The 23,677-nt window shown below is 42.9% G+C and overlaps 2 protein-coding genes across 2 annotated transcripts in view; one reads left to right on the plus strand and one right to left on the minus strand.

The window, feature by feature from the left end:
* SBF2 (SET binding factor 2) overlaps positions 1-22,818 on the plus strand; it is a 247,743-nt gene extending 224,925 nt beyond the window's left edge. Inside the window, exons 36-42 of the mRNA XM_056851939.1 lie at positions 1,780-1,907; positions 4,956-5,183; positions 15,438-15,542; positions 16,367-16,560; positions 19,477-19,564; positions 21,558-21,689; positions 22,605-22,818. Of these exons, the coding sequence (XP_056707917.1) occupies positions 1,780-1,907; positions 4,956-5,183; positions 15,438-15,542; positions 16,367-16,560; positions 19,477-19,564; positions 21,558-21,689; positions 22,605-22,703 (974 nt within the window). The 3' untranslated portion in view covers positions 22,704-22,818. The remainder of the gene's footprint in view (positions 1-1,779; positions 1,908-4,955; positions 5,184-15,437; positions 15,543-16,366; positions 16,561-19,476; positions 19,565-21,557; positions 21,690-22,604) is intronic.
* The window catches only part of SWAP70 (switching B cell complex subunit SWAP70), a 309,546-nt gene that overhangs the window by 146,136 nt on the left and 139,733 nt on the right, over positions 1-23,677 (minus strand). The window lies entirely within an intron of this gene.

A 23,677-nucleotide genomic window follows, 5' to 3' on the forward strand; every position in this document is an offset into this window, starting at 1 on the left:
CCCCCTTTAACCCCTCCATTGTCGCCACTTCTGCCCCCAGCCCTCTTGTAGTACAGAGGGAATAAGTTTCTCCATGGCCCGGGTGGGAAGAGGTTAACACAGTTTCTTGGGCGGTCCTAGCAGCTCCATAGCTAATGACTCTTCTGCAAGGGGGGGAAAGGTTCCTTTTCTCAGCAAAACAAACTCACATCCACCTTGAATAGAGGCTATTCCTGTCTGCGGGAGGGGGCGAATTGCCAGTCTTAGATCCTTTTGAGCTAGAGATCTGCCAGGACCCACGAAGGGCCAGACCAAATGATTTTGTGGGCCTTAAACAGCCCCTGGGCCTGACATTCCCCACCCCTGCTTTAGATACTACTGGGACTCAAAATAGGCCACATCATCAGTGTTCTTAGATGCAGATGTCTCAGGAACAGTCTAATCAAGGATGCATTCTTCCACCTACTCAGCCAGTACCATCTTGGCATTCTTTGGCTTCACTGTCCTTATGCCACTGATTGCAAGTTCATCCACTGACTGAACAGTAGTGGGCATTAGGTATTTTTGCTGAAGCAACCTTTTTAAGTGTTGGCCTCAACTCAGACTCCATCTGCTTCAGCTAATGTGGTCCCAACACGAAGTACCTTCAGTACCAGTACCACATCATGAGTTGAAAGGATTCTTCACCAAAGCTCCAAGAAGAGTCCACTTCAGATTCTGAAAGATAAAGTTTTCCCTTCTACTCTCTTTCTTTTTCTCTTCTAATCTCTTTCTCTTATTAAGGATCTGAAGTTTTACTCTGACCAAATCAACAGAATGGCAGCTAAACTCCGTGGTGGCTGTTCTGCAATACAGCCCACTCGCAGGCACCAGTCTCTTTGCTCATGTTGTCAGCTCTTGTCAAGTTGACTAAGAATGCATGGTCGAAGCTAATATCTATACCTCAGGTTTCAGAAAAGTTAAAAAGCCCCTAACTACCCTGCATGATGGATGGGAAGGGGCGATCAAAGCGCCTTCAGACACACACAGATCCCCCACTGCCTCTCAGATATTCATGAGCTGCATGGAGGGGGGTTGTGAATCACTACTGCAGGGAACTTTGACTCTGAAAACCTTACACCCTGAAACTCTTGTTGGTCTCTGTGGTGCTTCAGGACTCAAATCAGCATGTGATCTTCATATCATAGGTCAACTGATTAATAGGCTTACAGAGCAATCCTAAGGGTGGGGTACTTCTTTGGCAGCCGGGGACGGCACAAGTGCGCTGTCTCCTGAGAAGTTTGCTGCAGCGAGGGCAGCAAGCCAAAAATGAAAATCCCCCAAGCCCTGTGAAATTGCTCTGTGCAATTTCATGGGGCTACGCCACCATTTTTGCAGGCACATGTTCACGCTGGCAAAAATGGGCATTCCTGAGGCAAAAGGGCTTAGGGAGCAGACTAAAGTTAGCCCTGCCCCTGGGGATTTGGGGGGTGGGGGTGGTTTCAGAACAAGATATTTCTTATTTCATAATGAACTAAAGAGCTAATTAAATAATGCTTCTGAATAATTTATGTGCACAGCCATGTCATTGTCATATATTGATTCTTGCTATTCTTTCTGGTTATATTTATTTGCTTGTTGGAGACTTGTTATATCTTGAACGGGTATGTAAATTATTTTTCTTTATATATTATAAATTCTAATTCTCTTCTTCCCTTTTTGTTTTCATTTATACTCACAGGGCCCTTAAGGCAACTTGGTTTCTTGCTGGGATCAAGTCTTTCAAACAACTTTTTCTTTCCTTGTCTTTTTTTAATGTAGGGACCCTCTTTGAGGATAAAGGGGAAAAGCATAGCAAGAAAGGAATTTGCATGTGGGACTGCATTGATAAAATACATAAAAGGAGTCCTGTTTTCTTCAATTATCTCTATGCACCAACTGAAACAGAGGTATGAAAGGGGACCTTTGGAATCCTGGCCCCTAATAGAAGCTTGACATTAGTGGAACTGAACTTAACCCATTTGAAACATTCATTGTGTTAACTTCCGGATGAACAAAATATTTACAGGTCAAGGCAGGAATTCTTTTTGATTTGAGAATTCTTTTTGATTTGGGAATTTTTTCCATTTGAAAACTGAGTCCAGAATGCTACTTTAGACACATCCACTGGTGTGGGCACACCTAGTGGAATTTTGACTTTCTTAAACCATAAGCCTGTGCCATACCACAAAGTTGATCTTGAAAGTCCCCTCTATTCCAGAAGCAGTTTGCCAGGTGGTTAGGAAAGGCACAGTTCAAACACACACACACACACACACACACACACACACACACACACAAGCCCACAGCACCTTCAGGTACATTGAACTAATTGTTCTTTTTCTTTTTAATTAGAAATAGGAAGCAGCTTTGCTTTGGCAGCATAACACACACACATCTTTTGCCCAATAAGTGATGGAGAGAATGCCTTTTCCTATTAAAGCACCTATTTTTAAAAAACTTGTTAACAAACTGAATGTCTAACTTGGGCAGCTCAGTGCTCTCTATATTCCAGCAGCTGTGCACTAAAAAGAACTAATAGCACTGGTAGAAGGGGACAAGCAGTTTCCCCTGCTATTGAAGGGACTTAATCCCGATGTCCCTGCTGGAAAAGCCACAGCTGTCAGGTCTGTGATGAAGACTAGGGATACTGAGAGTTCTGACACAAACACAAGTGCCAGGTAGACTTGCCTCAACCGAGTTCCCTTTGGTCACAGTGCATGGCAACAGATCGATCAGGTCACATTGATGTTTTCTGCCACAATTCATCTCAAGCGCTGTGCTAATCAGCTTTGCTCCTGCACAGCAGTTGCTTGCACTGCAGGATGGGAGGATTGGATGAAATATTGTGAATATGAATTAAAACTGGGGAAAATGGAAGAATACTTATTAATCTGATCTAGAGGATACAATTAATATTAAGATTTATAATCATTTATATAAATAGAAGATGTTTTATGAAAGTTAAATGAGTTTATGAATAGTTAAGATCAGACCAATTACGATGGGATGAATACTTTATTAAGAGGCGGACAGAGGTGATGGGGAAGTCATAAATTTTCCTTTAATTGTTTTTTTTTGTTATGAATTTAAGAAACTATAACAACATTGAGTTAGAATTTTGAATTTAATATTACCTTTATTGTTGTTTATTATCATGGAAAATTTGTATTATAAACCAATAAAATTATTATTAAAAAAAAAGCAGTTGCTTGCACTGCAGGGCCACTTGTGCCATGGTAATAAGCATTTAAAAAATATATATCCCACTTTTCTCCCTAATCAGGGCCCAAAGCAGCTTATTGCATTGTTCGCTGCCCCCCCCAAAAAAACTAAATTTCAGAAGTCTCAGCAAGAAGAGGAAGCAGGAAAGTTCTGTTCCATGAGGTCCACCCACAAGTAGATCTCATTGGATCCCTACTGATTCTGCCCCACATCAGAGAATCCTATATTAGTGGCTCCTAGCTGTAAAAAGATGGTTTAATATACTGTATTTTTCGCTCCATAGGATGCACCTTTCCATAAGACGCACCTAGTTTTTAGAGGAGGAAAACAAGAAAAAACCTTGTTTTCCTCCTCTAAAAACTTGTCTTATGGAGCGAATGCTGGCTGGGCGCGTGTGCGTTGGGACGGCGCTAGCCAGCGTTCCCTGCCCCGACGGCCAGCTGGGAGGCGGGCGGGGCCGCACAGAGCGAGCCAGCGCACGCGCCCAGCCAGCTCTGTGTGGCCCCGCCCGCCTCCCAGCTGGCCGTCGGGGCGGGGAACGCCGGCTCGCGCCGTCCCGACGCGCACGCGCCTAGCCGGCTCTGTGCGCCCCGCCCGCCTCCCAGCTGGCGGGGCGCGCAGAGCCGCCTGGGCACATGTGCGTCCGGATGGCGCGAGCCGGTGTTCCCCGCCCCGACGGCCAGCTGGGAGGCGGGCGGGGTGCACAGAGCCTGCTGGGCGCGTGCACGTCGGGACGGCGCGAGCCAGTGTTCCCCACCCCGACGGCCAGCTGGGAGGCGGGCGGGGCCGCACAGAGTCGGCTGGGCGCCTCCCAGCTGGCTGTCGGGGCGGGGAACGCTGGCTCGCGCCGTCCCAACGTGCACGCGCCCAGCCGGCATTCGCTCCATAAGACGCACTGACATTTCCCCTCACTTTTGAGGAGGAAAAAAGTGTGTCTTATGGAGCGAAAAATACGATATATTATATATTCATTGGGTTTCTGAATATAAAATGTATTGAGTTTATCAGTTTTTCATGGGACGCATGTTGCATTATTGTAAAAGTGCCTTCTGACCATGGACTTCTAGATGTATGAGGAATCTGAAGAATGCTAGATAAATGAAATTGAGAAGAAAAATACAAATTGTATGGTTAGATCTGAAATATCCAAAGTATATTACCATCTTGTCAACATAAAAAAGTAAAACTGAGTGATTGTACTGTAGTATGGGATGTAATTAAATATTAAACTGGGCTTTGCATTTTCCATCAGGCTGTTTGCAAAACGGTACAAAAATTCCAGAAGAGTTAAGGCATGTTTTCAGTTGCAATGTATGAAATGTATGATAGAGAGCCTGCGCGGTGTAGTGGTTAAGGTATCAGACTAGGATCTGGGAAACCCAGGTTCGAAGCCCCACTCTGCCATGGAAACTTGCTGAGTGACTTTAGGCCAGTCACACTCTCTCAGCCTTGACTCTGGCTAGTATTTGGATGGGGGACCTCCAAGAAATACCAGGAGTGTATCACAGAGGAAGGCAGTAGCAAACCATCTCTGTACGTCTCTTGCCTTGAAAACCCTGCAGGGTCGCCATAAGTCAGCTGTGACTAGACAGCCATAATAATAATAATAATTTATGATACCTTAAATTCAAGAAAATAACCTAAGTATTAGGTCTTAGGGAGAGGAGGGAACAGTGACACTGGATAGCCCCCATACATTTTTAATTTGCAGGGGTTTTTTTCTTTTTTCACAGGCATTAAAACCAAATGTGAACATGTCCAGTCTTAAAAGGTGGAGTTACTACACAGAGGAAACCTTAGCCACCGGTCCTTCCTATGACTGGGAAATGGTAACTTCAAAATGTAGCACCTTGGATGACTGTGATCAGGTGGATATATCCCAAAGTAAAAGAAAAATTGTCTGGCCATGTTATGACAACATAAACAAAGTGCAACCTGATGCCATTACCAGCCTATTGAATGTGAGTGTGAATATCAACACACCTCTATTATTGTTTTAGTTAATCTTTCTACATTCTACCTCTGATCTCGTTTGGCACCTTGTAAGAACCTTTAACTGAGCTGGTATGTGATGTAGTTATCATGCCTGCAATTTTCCTCCAGGCCATATTGGCCAGGGATCTTGGACTTTGTTTGTTTGTTTGTTTTCCATCTGGGCGTGGAATAGGGGTCACTGGGGTTGGGTGGGGGGAGGTAGTTGTGAATTTCCTGCATTGTGCAGGGGGTTGGACTAGATGACCCTGGCTGGTCCCTTCCATGATTCTATTATTCTATTCTATGATTCTGTGTTCCAAGGAATAATAAATTGTACTGAAACATCAGTTGGAAATAGTATTCTTGAGTGCAGGCAGATGTTTGAGAAGATTTGTTTAAATATTTGATGAGAAAAGAGAAGGGCCAATCCAGTCATAGATACCATTGGTGATCTTGAATTCTGGCTGTGAACTAGACTAGTAGATTCCCCTGAAGAAACTCTGCGCTAAACGCATAGGGAAGTGTCTTACCAGAACAATATGTATTCTTCTTCGTTGCACCACCAGCTCTTTTGCCTATTTTTATCTCTTGAATATTTGAGAAGTAGGAAGTATGTTAAGAAGTAGGAAGCTATTTTCCTGAACTAACTGCTCTTTGAAAACAAGTAGAAATACATAACAAATATATTCCTTAGAGTTTTTAAGATGTTTCTGTACCTAAAAATTTCGGCTTACAATTATTTTTAGCGATGCCTAACAACTATGGAAAATTGATTCAAAATTAGCCTATAATAATAGTCCAAGCTTTTGGCTTCACATGCTTAAATTCAGACATTCCTTTTCTCTTGCATACAATCCTTCTGTAGTTAGAACTGTAATTTCGTAGTAAATAAAACTTGTGGTTTTGAAACATAATATCAACTGGCTCCAGTTAGTTGTCTATGGCAACTTGTGTATTCCTGGAACTTGTCACACTTCACTTTAAAGGTTACAGTTTTAGTGTGGCACATTTACTCAACTATATCTTGAATACTGAGAACCACAAGGAGAACCGAGCATGTGGAATGGATCTTTGCAGCAGACCCCAGTGCCCCAGAAAAGCCATTTTTAATGGCTGGGGAACCCTCAGAAGCCCTGAACCCTCAGAAGCAGTGATGTGTGTGGCCCAGGCTAGCTCAGTCTCAACAGATCTTGGCAGAAGGTCCCAGGTTCAGTCCCCGGCATCTCCAGTTAAAGGGACTAGGCAAGTAGGTGATGTGAAAGACCTCTGCCTGAAACCCAGAGGGCTGCTGCTGGTCTAAGCAGAAGATACTGACTTTGCTGGACCAAGGGTCTGATTCAGTAGAAGGCAGCTTCATGTGTTCATGTGTTCATGTACCAAGCAGGGTAGGCCCTGGTTAGTCCTTGGATGGGATACCACCAGAGAAATCCAGGGTTGCTATGCAGAGGCAAGCAATTGCATGCCACCTCTGTTCATCTCTTGCCTTGAAAATCCTATGGGGGTCACCATAGGTTGTCTGCGACTGGACAGCACTTTTCATCAGCACAACCCTCAGAAACAGTGTAGGGGCACGAAGGTCAGTCAGCTTATTCTAGCTACAAATACAACACATCATTTTATCAAATGGGAAAATTAAGGATGCTACTGAATTTTACAACCCTTCCATTTACCTTGAAAACTTTTTGTTTCAGTTCTCCTCCCCTTTATTTTCATGCCATGTTAAATTCCTTGAGAGTAACTGGAGTGTCTTGGGTGAGCTCTGGAGATCCGGAGATCCTTGGAGCTAGCTCCCCTCCCTCTTTACCTGGAGGCACTGGGGATGATACCAACAGACAGTAATGCTGCTGAAGCGATCTCACTGATCTGGTTTCAGAGGTTTGCCTGGGTGGCAGAGGAGGATTCCTGTGGACCTGCGGCAGAGCTGCAGGCTGTTAAAGATCTGAGTCCGTCCGCAATTCGGGGGACAGCCCTTCAACTCCTTTCTCTGTGGTCGGGACAGTGGGTAGCGCTTGAGGAGAAGGTATCGCCATGATACCCCTTGGTGTTTGAGGTACCTCAGGGAGTGATCCTCTCCATCACATTATTTAACATCTATATGTGCCCCCTCGCCCAGCTGGTCCAGAGTTTCGGACTGGCCTGCCATCAATGCTCTGATGACACCCAGCTGATGGACGGCCAGCCGGACACCACCCTGGACACACTGGCCAGGTGCTTGGGCGCCATGATGAAATGGTTGAAGTAGAGCCAACTGAAATTGAATCCATCGAAGACGGAGGTCCTGTGGCTGGGCCGTCGTGGGACAGAGACAGTGCAGCAGCTCCCGGCTGTTAATAGAGTACAACTAATATCTACGCCTTCCTTCAAGAGCCTGGGTGTGATCCTGGATGCTTCCTTGTCAATGGAGGCACAGGTCACAGCTGTTGCCAAGGCATCTTTTATCCATCTCCACCAGGCTAGACAGCTGGCACCATATCTGTCTCGTCCCGACTTAGCTACAGTGATCCATGCAACAATCACTTCCAGACTAGATTACTGTAACTCACTCTATGCAGGGCTACCCTTGAGACTATCCGGAAGCTCCAGCTGGACCAGAATGTGGTGGTGAGGGTCCTTATGGGGAACCCGCTGAGAGCACATATTCAACCAGTGCTCCATCAGCTGCACTTGTTCCAGGTGAAGTACCGGATCAGGTTCACGATGTTGGTTTTGACCTTTAAAGCCCTTGACGATCTGGGACCATCATATCTGTGGGACTGCCTCTCCCGGTACACCCCCCCCAAAGAGTGTTATGCTCAGTGAATAACAACCTGCTGGTTGTCCCCGGCCCGAGAAGTATCCAGCTGTCATCAACCGAGGCCAGGGCTTTTTCGGCCCCTGCAGGATTTGGTACTGTTCTGCAGAGCTTGTAAGACTGAGATGTTAGGCCTATGGTTGAGGGCAGCAACTGTTTCCATCGTAGCGTGCCTCCCCCCCCCCCCCCCCGGTTAAATTAAATCTTCTGAAACTGGGAGACCTGACTGTTTTTCTTCTGGATTGGCTGCTGTCCACCATGCTTATGAAAATGGGCATCATCAGATTTTAGAAGTGATTTTAGAATTAAGGGTTTTAAGTTTAAAGTATTTACGATATATTATAATGTACTATGAGTTTTATGATGTAACCCGCTCTGAGCCCAGCTTATGCCGGGATAGAGTGGGATATAAATTCAGTAAATAAAATATTTCCCATTACATTTACACGTTTTAAACTTCTGTGTTCATCTGCGTGGCTTCTATGCAGTCCCACATTGGGACTGCGCAGGCCAGCCATGGATAAGATTTGTCAGCTTCTAGCAAAATCCAAAAAAAGGTAGTGCTCCCCCTCTCCTCGAGGCATGCAGCCTTCCCGCCCAGCGGTCACATGACCCAGGGGGAGGGAGCACTCTTCCCTCCAGTTCTTTTTCTGCCGCCACGGAGAGAGAACGTGTCTTTAGCTTCTCTTCATTATGGAGTCTATGAAGGCTCCTCTCTTCAGAAATAACTAAGTCCGATTGTCACAAAACTGCCTTCCTCATATAAGACCTGTGCTAGATCACTCAGAGGGCACTGAAGACTTGGACTGATCACCTTTACATGAGCCCTCAGTGAGGTTACCTTGAAAGCTTCCACCTTGAAGAAAATTCCCCGTCGGGACACTCAGCAAGACGTCGGAGATACGTCTGGGCGAGACAAATCCTCTCTTCGGCCCTCTAAGCGGTGAAAACCCTCACTAAACCAGGTTTTCTTCCCCCGTCACTTAGAACATGGAGTCACCTCGGCGTCGAGCCGCACCAACACCGCCTCGGTACCGATCAGCATCTAACTCACCTCGGCATCTGTCACGGAACTGTGCGTTGCCTAGGCAAGACTACCCCCCTGGGGACATTGCAGGGATACTGAATCACATCCCCCCTCTGGGATGTGATTCAGTATTCTATATGTAGAATTGATCCGTCTGACACCTCCTTATCAGGATGGGGAGCTCATTGTACTGCTCTTAAGGCCTGCTCAAGAGTCTACCCTGCACATTAACTTTCTTGAGCTTCATTCTATTAGGCTTGCTCTCTGTTCCTTTGCAGGGGTCCTCGAGGATCAACATGTTCAGGTCACGACTTCCTGTGAAGATGCCGACCCAGCGCCATGTCTTCTGAGTTCGCTCGGAAGAACCGAGAGGTGTTTTAAATCGGGGCTCTCTTCAAAAGCCCCGTCTCCGATCCCAAACAGGGGATTGGAATGCAGGTAACTTCCTGCTGCCGAGAAGAGCGGTTTTGACTCCCAACCTCCCCCCTTCTGCAGAGGGGGAGAGATGGTTTGAGTCCCGCCGGCTGAGGAGGATTTCATCGCCATAAAACGCCTTGAGGAACAGAAGCTGTGGTCCCCTTCACATTACACCAATAAATTTTACAAGCAAATGAAAGAGAAACCCCGTCTTTCAAGCTCCATGTAAGTTACTAGAATTCCTTTTGCTTACTACCAAGGATTTGAACAACTGGAATTGTTTAAAATCCAACTAAGACTTTACATCCCACCACCCAGACTTTTAAATGAACATCCTGCTAAAAAGTCTGTTTAAAACAATATAAATTGAATTAGCAGGCAAACAAAAACAACCTGGAAGATTTGAGTGGCATCGATAGCTTCCAATCGACAGCTGTAGTGTGAAGGGGAGGAGGAATATTCTTAGCTTTCGTTTTCCCCGTCTGGAAGAGTCCTCCAGGAAGAGACTTCTCTAGGACTTGGAAATCAAAGAGGAGGGGGCCGTGCCGGTGTGCCTCGCTCTGTGCAACATCAAAATACATCCTATTCCCTGTATCAGAGTGTCACGGAAGGCTTACATCCTTGCATCTTCCAGTTCTGCCTAGAAACAGCACTAAAGCTAACACATTCTTTCTACAACTTTACTGAATTGGTCTGCCTGCTTACATTTATCTCTGGTCGGGGAAAAGGAGAAAGCCACAGACAATTATGTAAATAAACTATCAGAAGATACAGGAAATGCTGGCTGAGCAAAATGAATTGATAAATGGACTAGTTAAGAAAAAGTTTGAACAGGTCTCCAAGCAACAAGAGCAATCAGTTGCACAAATGACTTTAATCATTACTCAACAGTTTGCTGATGTTATAAATGAGATTAAGGAAATAAAAACCCAAGTTTCACAAATGAAAGACAGTATGAATAAGATGCAACTTTCAATTAACAACAACACGGATGATGTCAACAGGCTTAAGAAAGACATGAATTCCCAGGCACAACTAATTGATGCTATACAATTTCAAGAACAGCAAATAAAAGATCAACTTGCTATTTTGGATTTACAGCAAAGAGAATATAATCTACGCATATGCAATTATCCGGAACGACTGGGGGTTACCAGAGATGACATCATTAAATCATTGGCTGAAGTATTCCATCTAAATGCACAAGAATTGAATGCAGCAATAAATAAGATATATAGAATTCCTTTATCAACACGGGTACAAGCAAAAGCCAGAGAAATTTTGATCTCTTTCTTTGACATCAGGATGAAAAATATTATCATAAAATTTCAACTGGAGAATCAACTGAGTTTTGATAATATACCACTGATAATTCTCAAAGATATTCCACGTCACCTGATGGAAAAGAGAGCTGTATACAAAGATTTTACTGAATTAGAAACAAAGGAATAAAATATACCTGGTTGCTACCACAAGGTCTTACCTTTACTTATAAACAAACTAAACATGCTATCAACTCATTGGCAGACGTGGAAATTTTTTTGACAAGAAACAGTGAGCTATCAACTCATGTTCTTGGAAAACAGGAGGAAGATTCTATAGCTCACGAAACAGGGTATTGACTGTTCCAGAAAGGACACTACTTCGAGCAAAAAAGTGATGGGCGATAGAAATTCCCGACAGAAGAAAAAGAATAAGAAGAAAGGCTGAGAAAGCAGGAAGAACATAAATTTGATTTTCAACATGGGAAAGGTGGGGGGTAGAGGGAAAATACTATAATCATTATCTTTGTACAAGATTGTATATCTTTTTTTTAATCCTCTTTTTTCGCTTTTCTTTTTAGATTAACACATGCATTTTGAGATTAATTTATGGAGGGAAGTGAGATTTCTCTTATTTTTCTTTTATTCTTTCTTCTCCTTTTCTTTTCTTTTTCTTCTCTTTTTCTCTCCTTGGTATAAATAATATTGAATATATTGGATAAGGGGAAACTACAATATGAAATAGGGTGACTTATAAATGAATTAGAATGCATGGATGCAAAGGAGATTTTAGATATTTTAGAGAGGGAGGAAGACGGTGGGGAAGTCAATTATTTTTTATTGTATTTTGAAGACATTCATCTAATAATTCTATGAATTTTAATGGTTATTTTTATTGATATAGAGGATGTATGTCTAAATATAATGTTGGTTATTACTGAAAAAATAATAAAAATATATTTTTTAAAAAAACATGTTCAGGTCACAACGGACAGCACCACCCAGCACAAACAGGGCGGCACAAGGTCCATTTGCTGTGCACAAAAGCCATTCCAGTCTGGGACTGGCCATAACACATGGCTCCACTGTCACTGCCATTCACATTGCACGAGTAACATTCTCGTAGACTTCGTAAGTTATCATCCTGACAATTGTCACAAACTCACTGTAGACTTACGTTGTCTCTGTTATCTCTTCCTCATCTGGGGCACCCCGCAAATGTATCTCTTGTGACTCAGCACAATTCAGCGTGTCCTCAATTGTGCTCCAGAGCAGGGGAGAGCCCAGGCTCCATGGGGGACACATTCCAAATGACTTGGTCGATCCCCCCCTTCCCCTTGCTGGGCAAGGTTCTGGCCAAGATCTGAACAGACAGGACAAGTGGCATCCTGGTGGCACCATCCAGCCCAGGAGATCTCAGTTCACGATTCTATGCCCTGACTCAAGGTAGTATTGTTCCTCCTCAAGATATTTCTCACATTCCTTCCAGAATCAAGCTGGCAGCATGGAGAAGTCTATGTTATCTATGGTCAGATAGGGTGGCTCAGGTGCTGCTGCACCCCATTAAGTTGTCCATGAGACGTTTTTCTTGATGCCAAGCGGAAACGTTTTTCCCTGTGATCTGCTGACAATGGTTTGTCCGGAGCTGCTTCTCTCCTGTTGTCAATATGTTTAACAGTGCTGGACTGTTCAATCCCTCGACTACTGCTCGGCCCTTCACACTGCGTTGGACTCTCTTTTCTGTGTTTTTTTCACACCCAGACTCACAGAAGTTTTTTTACGGGGACATATCAACTTCTATCCCAGGCTATCTCCACCTGTTTCCTCAGTGGAGCTTTCCCTTCATGTTGTCCCAACTCATGAAACACCATTTGAGCCTTTGGCCACCGGGGGCCTCTCTTTGCTATACCTATGAGACTGCCTGTCTGGTCACAATCACCTCGGCCAGTTATGTCAGAGATTTAACGGCTGTTTGTCGTTCCTCACTATTTACTAAGTTTCACGCTGATTAAGTGGTGTTGAAACCCGAGCTTTCTTTCTACACAAGGTATCGTCTTACCCGTGTTATTGCAGACCCCTTCTTCCGATGCGGAGAGGGCTCTATACTTTTAAATGTACGGAGGGCCCTCCCTTCTTATTACAAAGAACCTTGCTTGCAGGGAAAACATTAATATGTTATTGCTGTAGCGACCACCGTAAGGGTCACCGAGCCTCCCAGCAGACCCTGTCCAGGTGGATTACCTCAGCCATTAGACTGTCTTATGAGAGAGCACACGTGGATTGCCCAGACATGATCAAGGCGCACTCCACAAGAGCTTATGCTGCCTCCGTCGCCTTTTTGTCTAAAATTGACCTCCAAGACATCTGTCGAGAGGCAACGTCATCGACCCCTTCTACTTTCATGAAGTACTATGCGGTCGACGTGGATTCATCTAGAGAGGCAGCAGTGGGACGTGCCGTCTTGCAGTCATTGTTTCGGTGACTGTCCCACATCCACCATCCGGGCAACCGAGCTTGCTACTCTCCCAGTGTGGGACTGCATAGAAGCCACGCAGGTGAAAACAGAGTTTCACTTACCTGTAATTGTTGTTCATCTGGTGGATCTTCTATGCAGAAACACATCCCTCCCTCCTTCCCCGCTGTGGGACCTCTCTGCAATTCATGTGGTTGTTCGTTCCGTGGTGGCAGGTTGGAGAACTGGAGGGAAGAGTGCTCCCTCCCCCTGGGTCATGTGACCGCTGGGCGGGAAGGCTGCATGCCCCGAGGGGAGGGGGAGCACTCTCTTTTTTTAGATTTTGCTAGAAGTTGACAAATCTTATCCGTGGCTGGCCTGCGCCTGTGCAGTCCCAATGTGTTACTGCATAGAAGATCCACCAGATGAACAACAGTTACAGGTAAGTGAAACTCTGTTTTATTTTTTAAATGCTATAACATTGGTTTTAAAAAAAACTAATTGGAACAGTAGCAACAAAAATGGACAACGCAAAAAGATTCCCAACAATAAAGCACAATTTAAAAACAAACAATAAAGGGCATATTCATACATCCCTATCCAGTGTTACTTCAGTTTAATCTCACTGATTACATTGGGCATAGACAGGAGTAACTCCACCAAGTATTGGATGGATATTTCACAACAAATTGCAATGCCAAGTAACGCCTTCTTCAGTTTAGATCACAAATATTTCAGTATTTCACAATACTAAAGAAATACTTAGGAAATTACATTGGTCCCTGCGGCTTTCACAGGTTATTTTTGAAATATTTATAGCATGAACGTGATATTTTTATTGCTTACATGATACATGTGAGAAAGAGGGGCTATTTCCAATCCATTGCAAATAACAGCTTCACTGACCTTTTGATAGCCTAATGAACTTTCAAAGGAGCAGAGGTTTGTTGTGATGTTGATAGCAAATCCTGGATTTTTCATAGATCTGTCACCCCATCTGAGAAGATAATAATGTGTATCTTACCCATGACCTGTGAAATGCTCTCCCAGCCTTGCCTTCCACCAGTAATAGTAAACATGTAGATAAAAGTGGGTCTAAGCTGAAGAGGAGAAGACTGAGAGGTGATATGATAACTATCTTCAAGTACTTGAAAGGGTGTCATATAGAGGAGGGTGCAGAGTTGTTTTCTGTTGCCCCAGAAGGTCGGACCAATGGGTTGAAATTAAATAAAGAGTTTCCGTCTAGACATTAGGAACATTTTTGTAACAGTTAGAGCAGTTCCTCAGTGGAACAGGCTTCCTTGGGAGGTGGTAAGCTCTCATTCCCTGGAGGTTTTTAAGCAGAGGCTAGATGGCCATCTGTTAGCAATGCTGATTCTATGACCTTAAGCAGATGATGAGAGGGAGGGCATCTTGGCCATCTTCTGGGCATGGTAAAGGGGGTCTCTGGGGGTGTGGGGGGAGAGGTAGTTGTGAATTTCCTTCATTGTGCAGGGGGTTGGACTATGATTCAATACAGTTCAGTTTGTTATAGCAAATGTACAGAGCATGTTATGTGAGACTTTGTCTTGAATATATTTTATATTTTAATATAATCAGTTAATATGATAATGGTTTGCTTTCTTCTTTTTATTTTTATTGAGGAATTAAGGTTTGAACCAGTTTTAATGATGTCTCATTGGGTCTCATTGATTGGGACAGAAATATTGTAACAAACTAATTTAATAAAATTACCCTTTTCCTTAATTTTCCATGTGATTACTCATTAGCAGCTCTCATTAGAAACTACCAACAAGAACAATTCACCGTTTGGCTTACATACTGAATACAAGTCTGTCAGTTTTATTTCCTTTTCATTATAGTAAGTAATAACTATAGTAAAGGCAATGTTAATGTTGACGGTGTGTAACATTGATGCCTTAGCACTGGACCTGAACTTTTTCCAAAAAAAATAAAATCATATCTAATCCTTATCATCCTCTTCCCCACCATGACAAGTAGAGTTGCCAGGTTCCTCTTCGCCACCGGCGGGAGGTTTTGGGGGTGGAGACTGAGGAGGGCAGGTTTTGGGAGGGGAGGGACTTCAATGCCATAGAGTCCAATTGTCAAAGTGGCCATTTTCTCCAGGGGGACTGATCTCTGTCGGCCGGTGATCAGTTGTAATAGCAGGAGAGCTCCAGCTACTACCTAGAGGTTGGCAGCCCTAATGACAAGTGGTTGCAGCTTTTGCTTTCTGCAGATATAAACAGTCAGAAATGTTTAACCTCAGGAAAACTCCTCTGCATTTTCCAGGAAATCGGAAGATTGGAGAACAAATTAAACCAAAGCCCAGAAAGGTGGCAGCCATTGTGGGGAAAAGTCAAAGTGAATATTAAGGAAGATACTAGACACGACAATGTAAGTGGTGGAAGGTACTCTTCAACAAATAGTCCCAAGGGATAGAGGGGGGAAGTGAGGTGTTCCCCACCAGTCCTTGCAGATTCTCCGCCATGCAGCAGGGCCCAGCCCAGTGATTGGCACCATGCAACTTGGTCAGAGTTTTCCCAGGAAGAGGCTGCCAGGGGAGGGGAGGAGGGAAAGCTGGAAACGGGGCATATAAAGCTAGATCTGCTGGTGGAGAGGAAGGAGACAGGGAAGCAGGAAAAAGGGGAGAGGCTATGGGGAGCTTTCCAAAAAGTGAAGGAAGAAATAGTGGGGCATGGGAAATTATATGGCCTCCACAAGTCCTTGTGAGTCCCCCTGCTTGTTCTACCTAAACCCTATCCATGCCTAAAACCCTGTCCTTTTCTCAAGAGTAGCAGTGGCCTTTCTCCTGGGCCTGTAGATAGGCAACCTTTGGGTCATCTTTTTCTCTTACACATCTATCCTCACATTGTACTTACTGCTAGGAACAAATTACTGGTTTTCATTAGCCACTGACTTAGAAAAATGAAATCCAGAATTCTCTTATGAGTAAGCTTCTAAAGAGAGTAAAATATGCATTCACAGTAGCATAAAGTACAACTTATCTTTTTACAGCTTATCTAATGGGACCAACTACAGCATTTTGCATCTTTAGCTATGAATTCAGTCCATGGAGTCTGTTAGTGTTCTTGCCAGAAGTGGTTTTTAATGGTGATTCCAGTTCTAGTTTAAACAGCAAGTAGTCTTAGTTAAGGAAGTGGCTGATTGGAACTTTGCCTAACCCTCCTAGCTAACCTGTTTAATCTTACCTTTTAAAGCATCGGAGACATCCTTCTGGCTCTTCAGCAGTAATGTCTGCCAATCTGCATTCCTATCAGAAGAGATCTTTGTTGCATCTACCCGACAGCGGACTGGGTGAAGATCAAAGCACCAACACTTCACCCTCCAATGGTGTGGAAAGAAGAGTAACTACGCTGTACAATCAATTCACATCAAAAAATGATGAAAATAGGTAATTTAAGTGTACCGAGATTTCATGTTTTCAGGCAGAAAGTGAACTGATCCCACTTCTGTAGTCTAATATTTCAAACTGCAGCTCATCAAGCATAAGAAAAGTGATGAGGCTGGTAAAACAATATGGCTGGTGTGTTTTCTTTATGCACCTTTCACTGTATTGGGGGTAAATGCCGGGCTCAAGAGGAGCCTTTCCCCATGGATGTCTGCTGACATCTTACATTTCTGAATACAAAGACAGCTGTAAACCAGATTTTCATTTCCAGATTAATCTATAATCTTGTTCATTGGTGATATGCTAGTGTATGACATCACTGCTTTAGATGAAGTGAGATTGCAGAAATAGAGATACGCATTCATTCACACACTCAATGGGCTGGACCTAGCAGTATATTTCTGCCAATGAAAGGGCAGGTTTTCATGGATTCCCCCTTTCTTTGGCTCAGTGGTAGAGCCTCTGCTTGGCATGCAGAAGGTCCTAGGTTCAATCCCCGGCATCTCCAGTTAAAGGGAATAGGCAAGTAGGTGATGTGAAAAGACCTCAGCCTGAGACCCTGGAGAGCTGCTGCTGGTCTGAGTAGACAATACTGACCTTGATGGACCAAGGGTCTGATTCAGTATGGGGCAGCTTCATGTGTTCACCTCCACCTTGGCCCTTATGCTACTCCTGGGGGACCCTTGTCTCCTAGGAGCAGCATTTCCGGGGAGAATTTTGGGCCACAGCAGGATGGGGGAAGTGAGCAAGCCCTAATCTGCTTACAGAAATTCTTTTTTGTCTCTGAAAATTACTACTGGACGTGACCCAATCCAAACATCTCTGTTCACAGTAAATAAAATACTTGAAATAAGGCATTTTGTCTCCATGAATCATATTACCTGTAACCTATTGACTGTGTGAGTAATTTATCAAAACATGTACAATGGTCGCACTAAGTTAAACTGTTGCTGTATTGTATAGAGGCAGTGGGATCACCTTTCTTATAAATTGGGATTATTATTGAGTTAAGCCAAGAATCTGGCAATGTACCATACAAGTCAATAGATGTAAATAATTTGGCAAGTAGTGGAGCCCACCAATCGGTAAATTTCTTAAACAGTTCAACGGGGAGGCCGTCAGGACCTGGGGCTTTGCCAGATTTCAGGCTACCTATTAACTCAATAATTTCTTCCTCGTCAACAGCTGGCCATCTAGGGATAGTGGAAGGGATAGTTTCTTCACGATTGAGCATTGTAATGGTGTGAGAGTTGAATAACTTAGAAAAGTGCTGTACCCAAATTTGGGGTGGAACACTAACTTCAGGTAGAGAGTTATTGTTAGCTGAGTTTGCAATTGCCCGCCAAAAAGTCATGCCATCTCGAGACTTAAGAGATGAAAGCAATTGGACCATTTATGTTGAAAGTAAACTTTCTTCTTCTCCGTAACTAGATTTTGAAACAGCTTTTTAGATATAAGATAATCGCCACACCTATCATGAGAAACATTCATGCAGGCTTTCCTGAACAAAGTTCTAAGTTGTCTTTTATATTCTAGGCATTCCTTATCAAACCGTGAAACAGACTTGATAGAATTATTTTGTACAGGCTCGGCCAATGAAAAACAATGCATTTCAATCTGAGAAAGTACTGATAATATCACAGAGTGTGAATCAGAATTCAAAAGCATTGATTTCTGATCAAGCATTATTTCTGATTGAAGGAGAATAGAAAAAGTATTCTCCAAGGATTCAGACCACTTAATTCTTTTTAAAGTCATATTTGTCTGTTGTACAGGTACAGATTCTTGAAAGGAAGAATTTTCAGTCAAACAGAACAAAGAGATTAGAACAGGGAGATGATCACTTTCAGTGCGAAAATCAATATTAACAGCTTTGACTAAGGGTAAAAATCTAGGAGAACAGATTCCATAGTCAATCACACTTCTCCCTTGCCAAGAGTTAAATGTAAAGAACTGGGATGCTGGAAATTGGAGCTGGCCATTTAAAGTTATCATATTATGTTCTATACAAAATTCAATTAATTTACGACCAGCTTTATTATAACATGAATCTTGAGATTGGCGAGGAAAACCCAATAGAGGTGGTAATGGTTCGATGTCATCTAAATCCACAGAAAGGGCCCAATTTTGAATATCGTAACCGATTCGTGCATTAAAGTCCCCTAGAAGGATAATTGAGATCGTTGGGAATTTTTGAATAATTTTCGAAACTAAATTTGCAAGATTTAACCAATTTGCTTCTAAAGATTTATCATTATCAATACAAGGTAAATAAATATTAATCAAAATGAAACAAGGAGAGGAATCAGAAAGTAAAACTGCTTGGGCAATACAATTACAAATTCCGAGTGAGTCAATCCTAAAAAACATTTCGCTTAATTAAAATGGCTAAACCAGCTCTACAACGACTCTTAGGATTTTCTCTATATTCTGGCAGAGAAAAGGAATGAAATCCATTAATATTAAGATTTTCTGTCAGCCATAATAAAATAAAATGTCAATTTTTATTGAATGATTCAATTCCAGAGATTACTGAAGATGTTGCCAATTTTTTAGCGGATGTGCTGAGAGTGCAAAATTTTGGAAGTCCTGATCTTTGATCATATTGTTCCTTATTTTAATCTACTTTTAAATTATTATTATTAAGTTTTATTATCCCATTCTTTTGTAATAACTGTTATGCCATTAAAGGTCTATGATGATGGTATAGAGGCAGTGGCAATGAGGCAAAATAGACTATTCCATTCTTAATGAAATAATAAGGAAGCATACAAGTAAATTTCATTGTGTGTATAATGCTAATCGTTTTTAGCTATGCAAAGTGGGTGTCATTAAAGATATGAATTACTCACCTATATAAGTATGCCTTTTTTGTTACTCGGCACTAAATGCATATTATAATATTTCTCTTCCTTCCAGGTCATTTGAAGGTACACTTTACAAAAGAGGAGCTTTGTTAAAAGGCTGGAAACCTCGCTGGTTCGTATTGGATGTTACCAAACATCAGGTAAAAATATGTACTGTATGTACTTTTGTGTTACATACATAACCTTGTTAATAACAAAGAACTGGTTCAACGGAAAGAATGAGTAGTGGGAAGAGGAAAAGATGCACAGTGCAAAAGCATCTTTACTTTAAAAATGGGTTTTATGAAATCCTTAAGGGGAGAAAAGCTTGATCAGGTAGATGATAATGGAAGGAAGGGAGGAGGATGAGCAAGCACAGTACTTTATGATTCTTTGCTGCCAAAGTAGTCATTTTAGCTGTGACAATAAGGGTGTGGAATGGAACATTGGACTTACCATGAAGGTTCCTTTTACTTGAAGAAGAGGAAGACATTGTGCCTGAAACCTGCCCATTTGCGGGGGGGCTGGGGAGAAAGACGACACAAGATACACCGTTCTGGGAGGAACCAAGCTACAACTGTATCGATTACAGGTCTTGGTGCAGCACTGGGGACAGTGGGTGCAGTCGACAGCCCAACGGCTGTCAGCAGCTTCCCCAACCCACCTATTGGGGTAACCGAGGCCGGAGGACTGGTATTAGGGCTGGAAGTGGTGGAAACCACTATTCATAGCCATCACCATCCTCCTGAGAACAACCCGAGGTTGGCTGTCCTGCACCACACCCCCTAGAGGGAGCCCACCCGGCGGGATCTCTTCAGGGGCACCTCCCTTTGTCTGCGATCCCTCTGGGCATTGACAAAGTGTTCCATCCAGGAGGTGCCCCTAGAGTTCTATAGGAACTAACAGGCCTCCCACTCCCAATTCAGAAACACTACAGAGAGATCCGACCTGCTGCTTACTCACCTTCTTGGGGCATGCCTCTTTCCCAGTGTTATTAGCCACTTCAAAGTCCCCATCTCATTTGTGGGCCTCCCTAGTGTGCATTTGATTTTTTCTGCCAAAATACAAATGGCTGCTGCCAACTGGATTGGAGCCTGAAGGGCTTGTTTGTTGATCTTGCATAACTGGTGCTGAAGGGCAGGAAGAGGTACAGGCTTATGTGTGGACCTTTTGTCTTGCTGTCAGGAAATAACTGAGAGCCAGAATGGTGTAGTGGTTAGGAACGGTGGACTCTAATCTGGAGAACCAGGTTTAATTCCCCACTCCTCCACATGAAGCCTGCTGGGGGTGACCTTGGGACAGTCATAGTTCTCTCAGAACTCTCTAAGCCCCACCTACCTCACAAGGTGCATGTTGCGGGGAGGGGAAAGGAAGGCGATTCTAAGCCGCTTTGAGACTCCTTAAAGGTAGAGAAAACTGGGGTATAAAAACCAACTCTGCAGCTTCTGACTGAGCAGGTGAGGCAGTCACCGAGGCAGAGTCAGAGAGTACATTGAAACAGAAAGTGAGTTCAGTAGAAAAGAAGATGGGGGTGTTTTGGTTTTGTAGAGCAGAGAAGAAGAGTAGAAAGACCCAGAAGTAAAGGTACACTAATGAAAGAGCAACCTAATTGCTCAACAAAGAAATATTGAACTCTTTCCTTGCCGTGCTCTCAGGAAGAGGGAGGAAACAGAACCAAGATGATGGGCACTTTCTCCCCACTGGAGGCAGAAGGAACAACCTGGTTCCTTTCTCCAGTGCATGTGGGTAGGAGAGTACCCAATCATCAGAGCGCCTTCCTCTCTCCAAGTGAAAACAGGAAAGCATCAATTGTGCTTCTGCTCTCTGTACAGGCTGTAGACTTGCCAACCTCCAGGTTGGGCCTGGAGGTCTCTTGGAATCACAAATGATCTCCAGATGGCAGAGATCAGTTTTCCCTGGAGAAAATGGCTGCTTTGGAAGATGGAGTATATGGCATTAAAACCAATGGAGATCCCTCCCCAAACCCTTCCCTCCACTGGCTCCACTCCCAAATCTCCAGGAACTTCCCAATCTGAATTTTGAAGTCCTAGTACAGTGGTTCAAATTCTGTGAAAGTCATGATAATTAAGTGGCAGTTTTTAAAACTTTTATGTTTGTTGTTTGTAACATATTCAATATTTTTTTCTTTTCTAGCTAAGGTATTACGATTCTGTGGAAGATGCATGCTGTAAAGGGCATATTGACCTTGCAGAAGTAGAAACTGTAATCCCAGCATCGCCGACAATTGGTGCTCCAAAGCATGCCAGTGATAAAGCATTCTTCGATGTAAATATACTTACCTATTTTTTTAAATACAGACTTTAGATTACATTATACTAACACTAAAGAATTTCCATTCCCCCCCCCCACACACACACACACGCATTACTTATTTCTGAAATTTTTTATCTGGCAGTCCTAAGTACATTACTCTCCTGACCTTCCTTTTCAACATAACAAGCTTGCATTTTTTAAAAAACCGATAAAGCACTAGAGTCGGCTGATGAGAGAGGGATCTGATTATGCATATTAATTTTATCCTCCAATGCCAATACGCTGCTATCAGATTCAGAATTACATGGGTCTTTCATCATATTCATTTATAAACCATGTCAAAGTACAAGAGAGAAATTACCAAAAGTTTCCCTAAAACTCCCCAAAATGGAAATTATACATTGAAGGAAAACGGGCTGACACAGGCAGCCCACCCCCACCCACCCCCAAACCTATTATAGGGATATTTGTGGTACCTTTGTTGTGATCCTGCTCCTCAGAATTAAACCCACAAGTGTGCACATAAATTTTTGTTTCACTCATTGTAAATGCGAGCGGTGTGTGTTGTGTGCATGTACCACATGGGCCCTCAACTCCCACCTTCCCAAATTTTACATATTAGATGGACTGAAACGTAGCATTGACAATCCTTAATGTGTACTGCCTTCAAGTTGCCCGCTAGAAATCCATGAAAGTGTGTAGCAGATGAACCCATGCTTGGCTGCAGTTCCTTCATGTATGCCCATGGCATGTATACACACATGGATTTCACTTTCATGCATTACAAACTGTCACTGAAAGACATGTGAGAGATGAACAGTAAATCCCTAGGCTGTATGAAGCATGAATTGGCCCTAACACTCTCTAAATTCAGCATAGAAATTACTATGCTACATCGTTTTTACATCTTTCATTTTTGTGTTATAGCTGAAGACAAGCAAGCGTGTGTATAATTTTTGTGCCCAAGATGCCCACAGTGCCCAGCAATGGATGGACAGAATACAGAGCTGCATTTCAGATGCATAATACGGAATCTCTTGGCACTGTCTGCTGTGTGAAGGAAATGCTCTCCATATATGCGAGAAAGTAACATTTGATTAAGGGGGGGACCCTTTTGCAGATCAAGCAGCCTTATATTACAGCCATAAAAGCTTAGAACATCTTAAATATTTAATGTATATTGTGACTCTTGCTCCAGTCAGAGGATACTCTGAATAAATAACCACTTTGCCTGAAAAGACTTTCTCTTTAGTAGGGTATCAAGCTGGCTGAACTGGCAACATTGCACTGGGTTATTTGTCTTTAATCACAGGGTGAAAACCTTTTCCAAATATTCTGTTTCCCACTTGGTTTTCCTGTCAAGGAAATCACTGAGAAAAGAATGATAATATTTAAAATCTAGTAGCCATTACTTAGAGAACACTATTTCAAGTTACAAACCCTGTAAGTTTAAAAACCAATAATAGGCATTATAAAGTGGGGGCAGAAGTTTAAAGGTGCTTAAATTTTTTACATCAAAAACATTTAAAGAATTATCCCTTCTCTGCCAGTTGCTTTGGAGTCTTTCTTATCTCGAGAGGTACATTTTGTGGTTGCTGTTAGTTAACAAGTCAAATGCATCCTTTTCGCTTTGAATTCCCTTTGCAGAACAACAGTGGAAATAAAATTGCCTGAATGAAGAAGTAACTTTTTTACAAACACAGACCTAGGCAGGAGAAAAAAGCCTAAGAAGTATAAAAGTTGTATATTAACTTATGTGCTGCTCTGCACACTGTAAAATGGAATAACACAATGATAAATGCACTAAACAAAAACACTTGCACTGAAAACCTTGATAGTAGACATTTTGAAGGACTGATATATTTATAGCAAAATGCTTGCTAGAAAGACAGCAAATGCAGATGGTGAATATGTACATAATTTGGCTTAATGTGTGTTATTTGATACTTTAAAAACATTTTTGCACATGAATTGGAAGAATGTTTTTAGATTTTTTTACA

This window comes from Euleptes europaea, chromosome 6 (genome assembly GCF_029931775.1).
Source record: "Euleptes europaea isolate rEulEur1 chromosome 6, rEulEur1.hap1, whole genome shotgun sequence".
NCBI lineage: Eukaryota > Metazoa > Chordata > Lepidosauria > Squamata > Sphaerodactylidae > Euleptes > Euleptes europaea.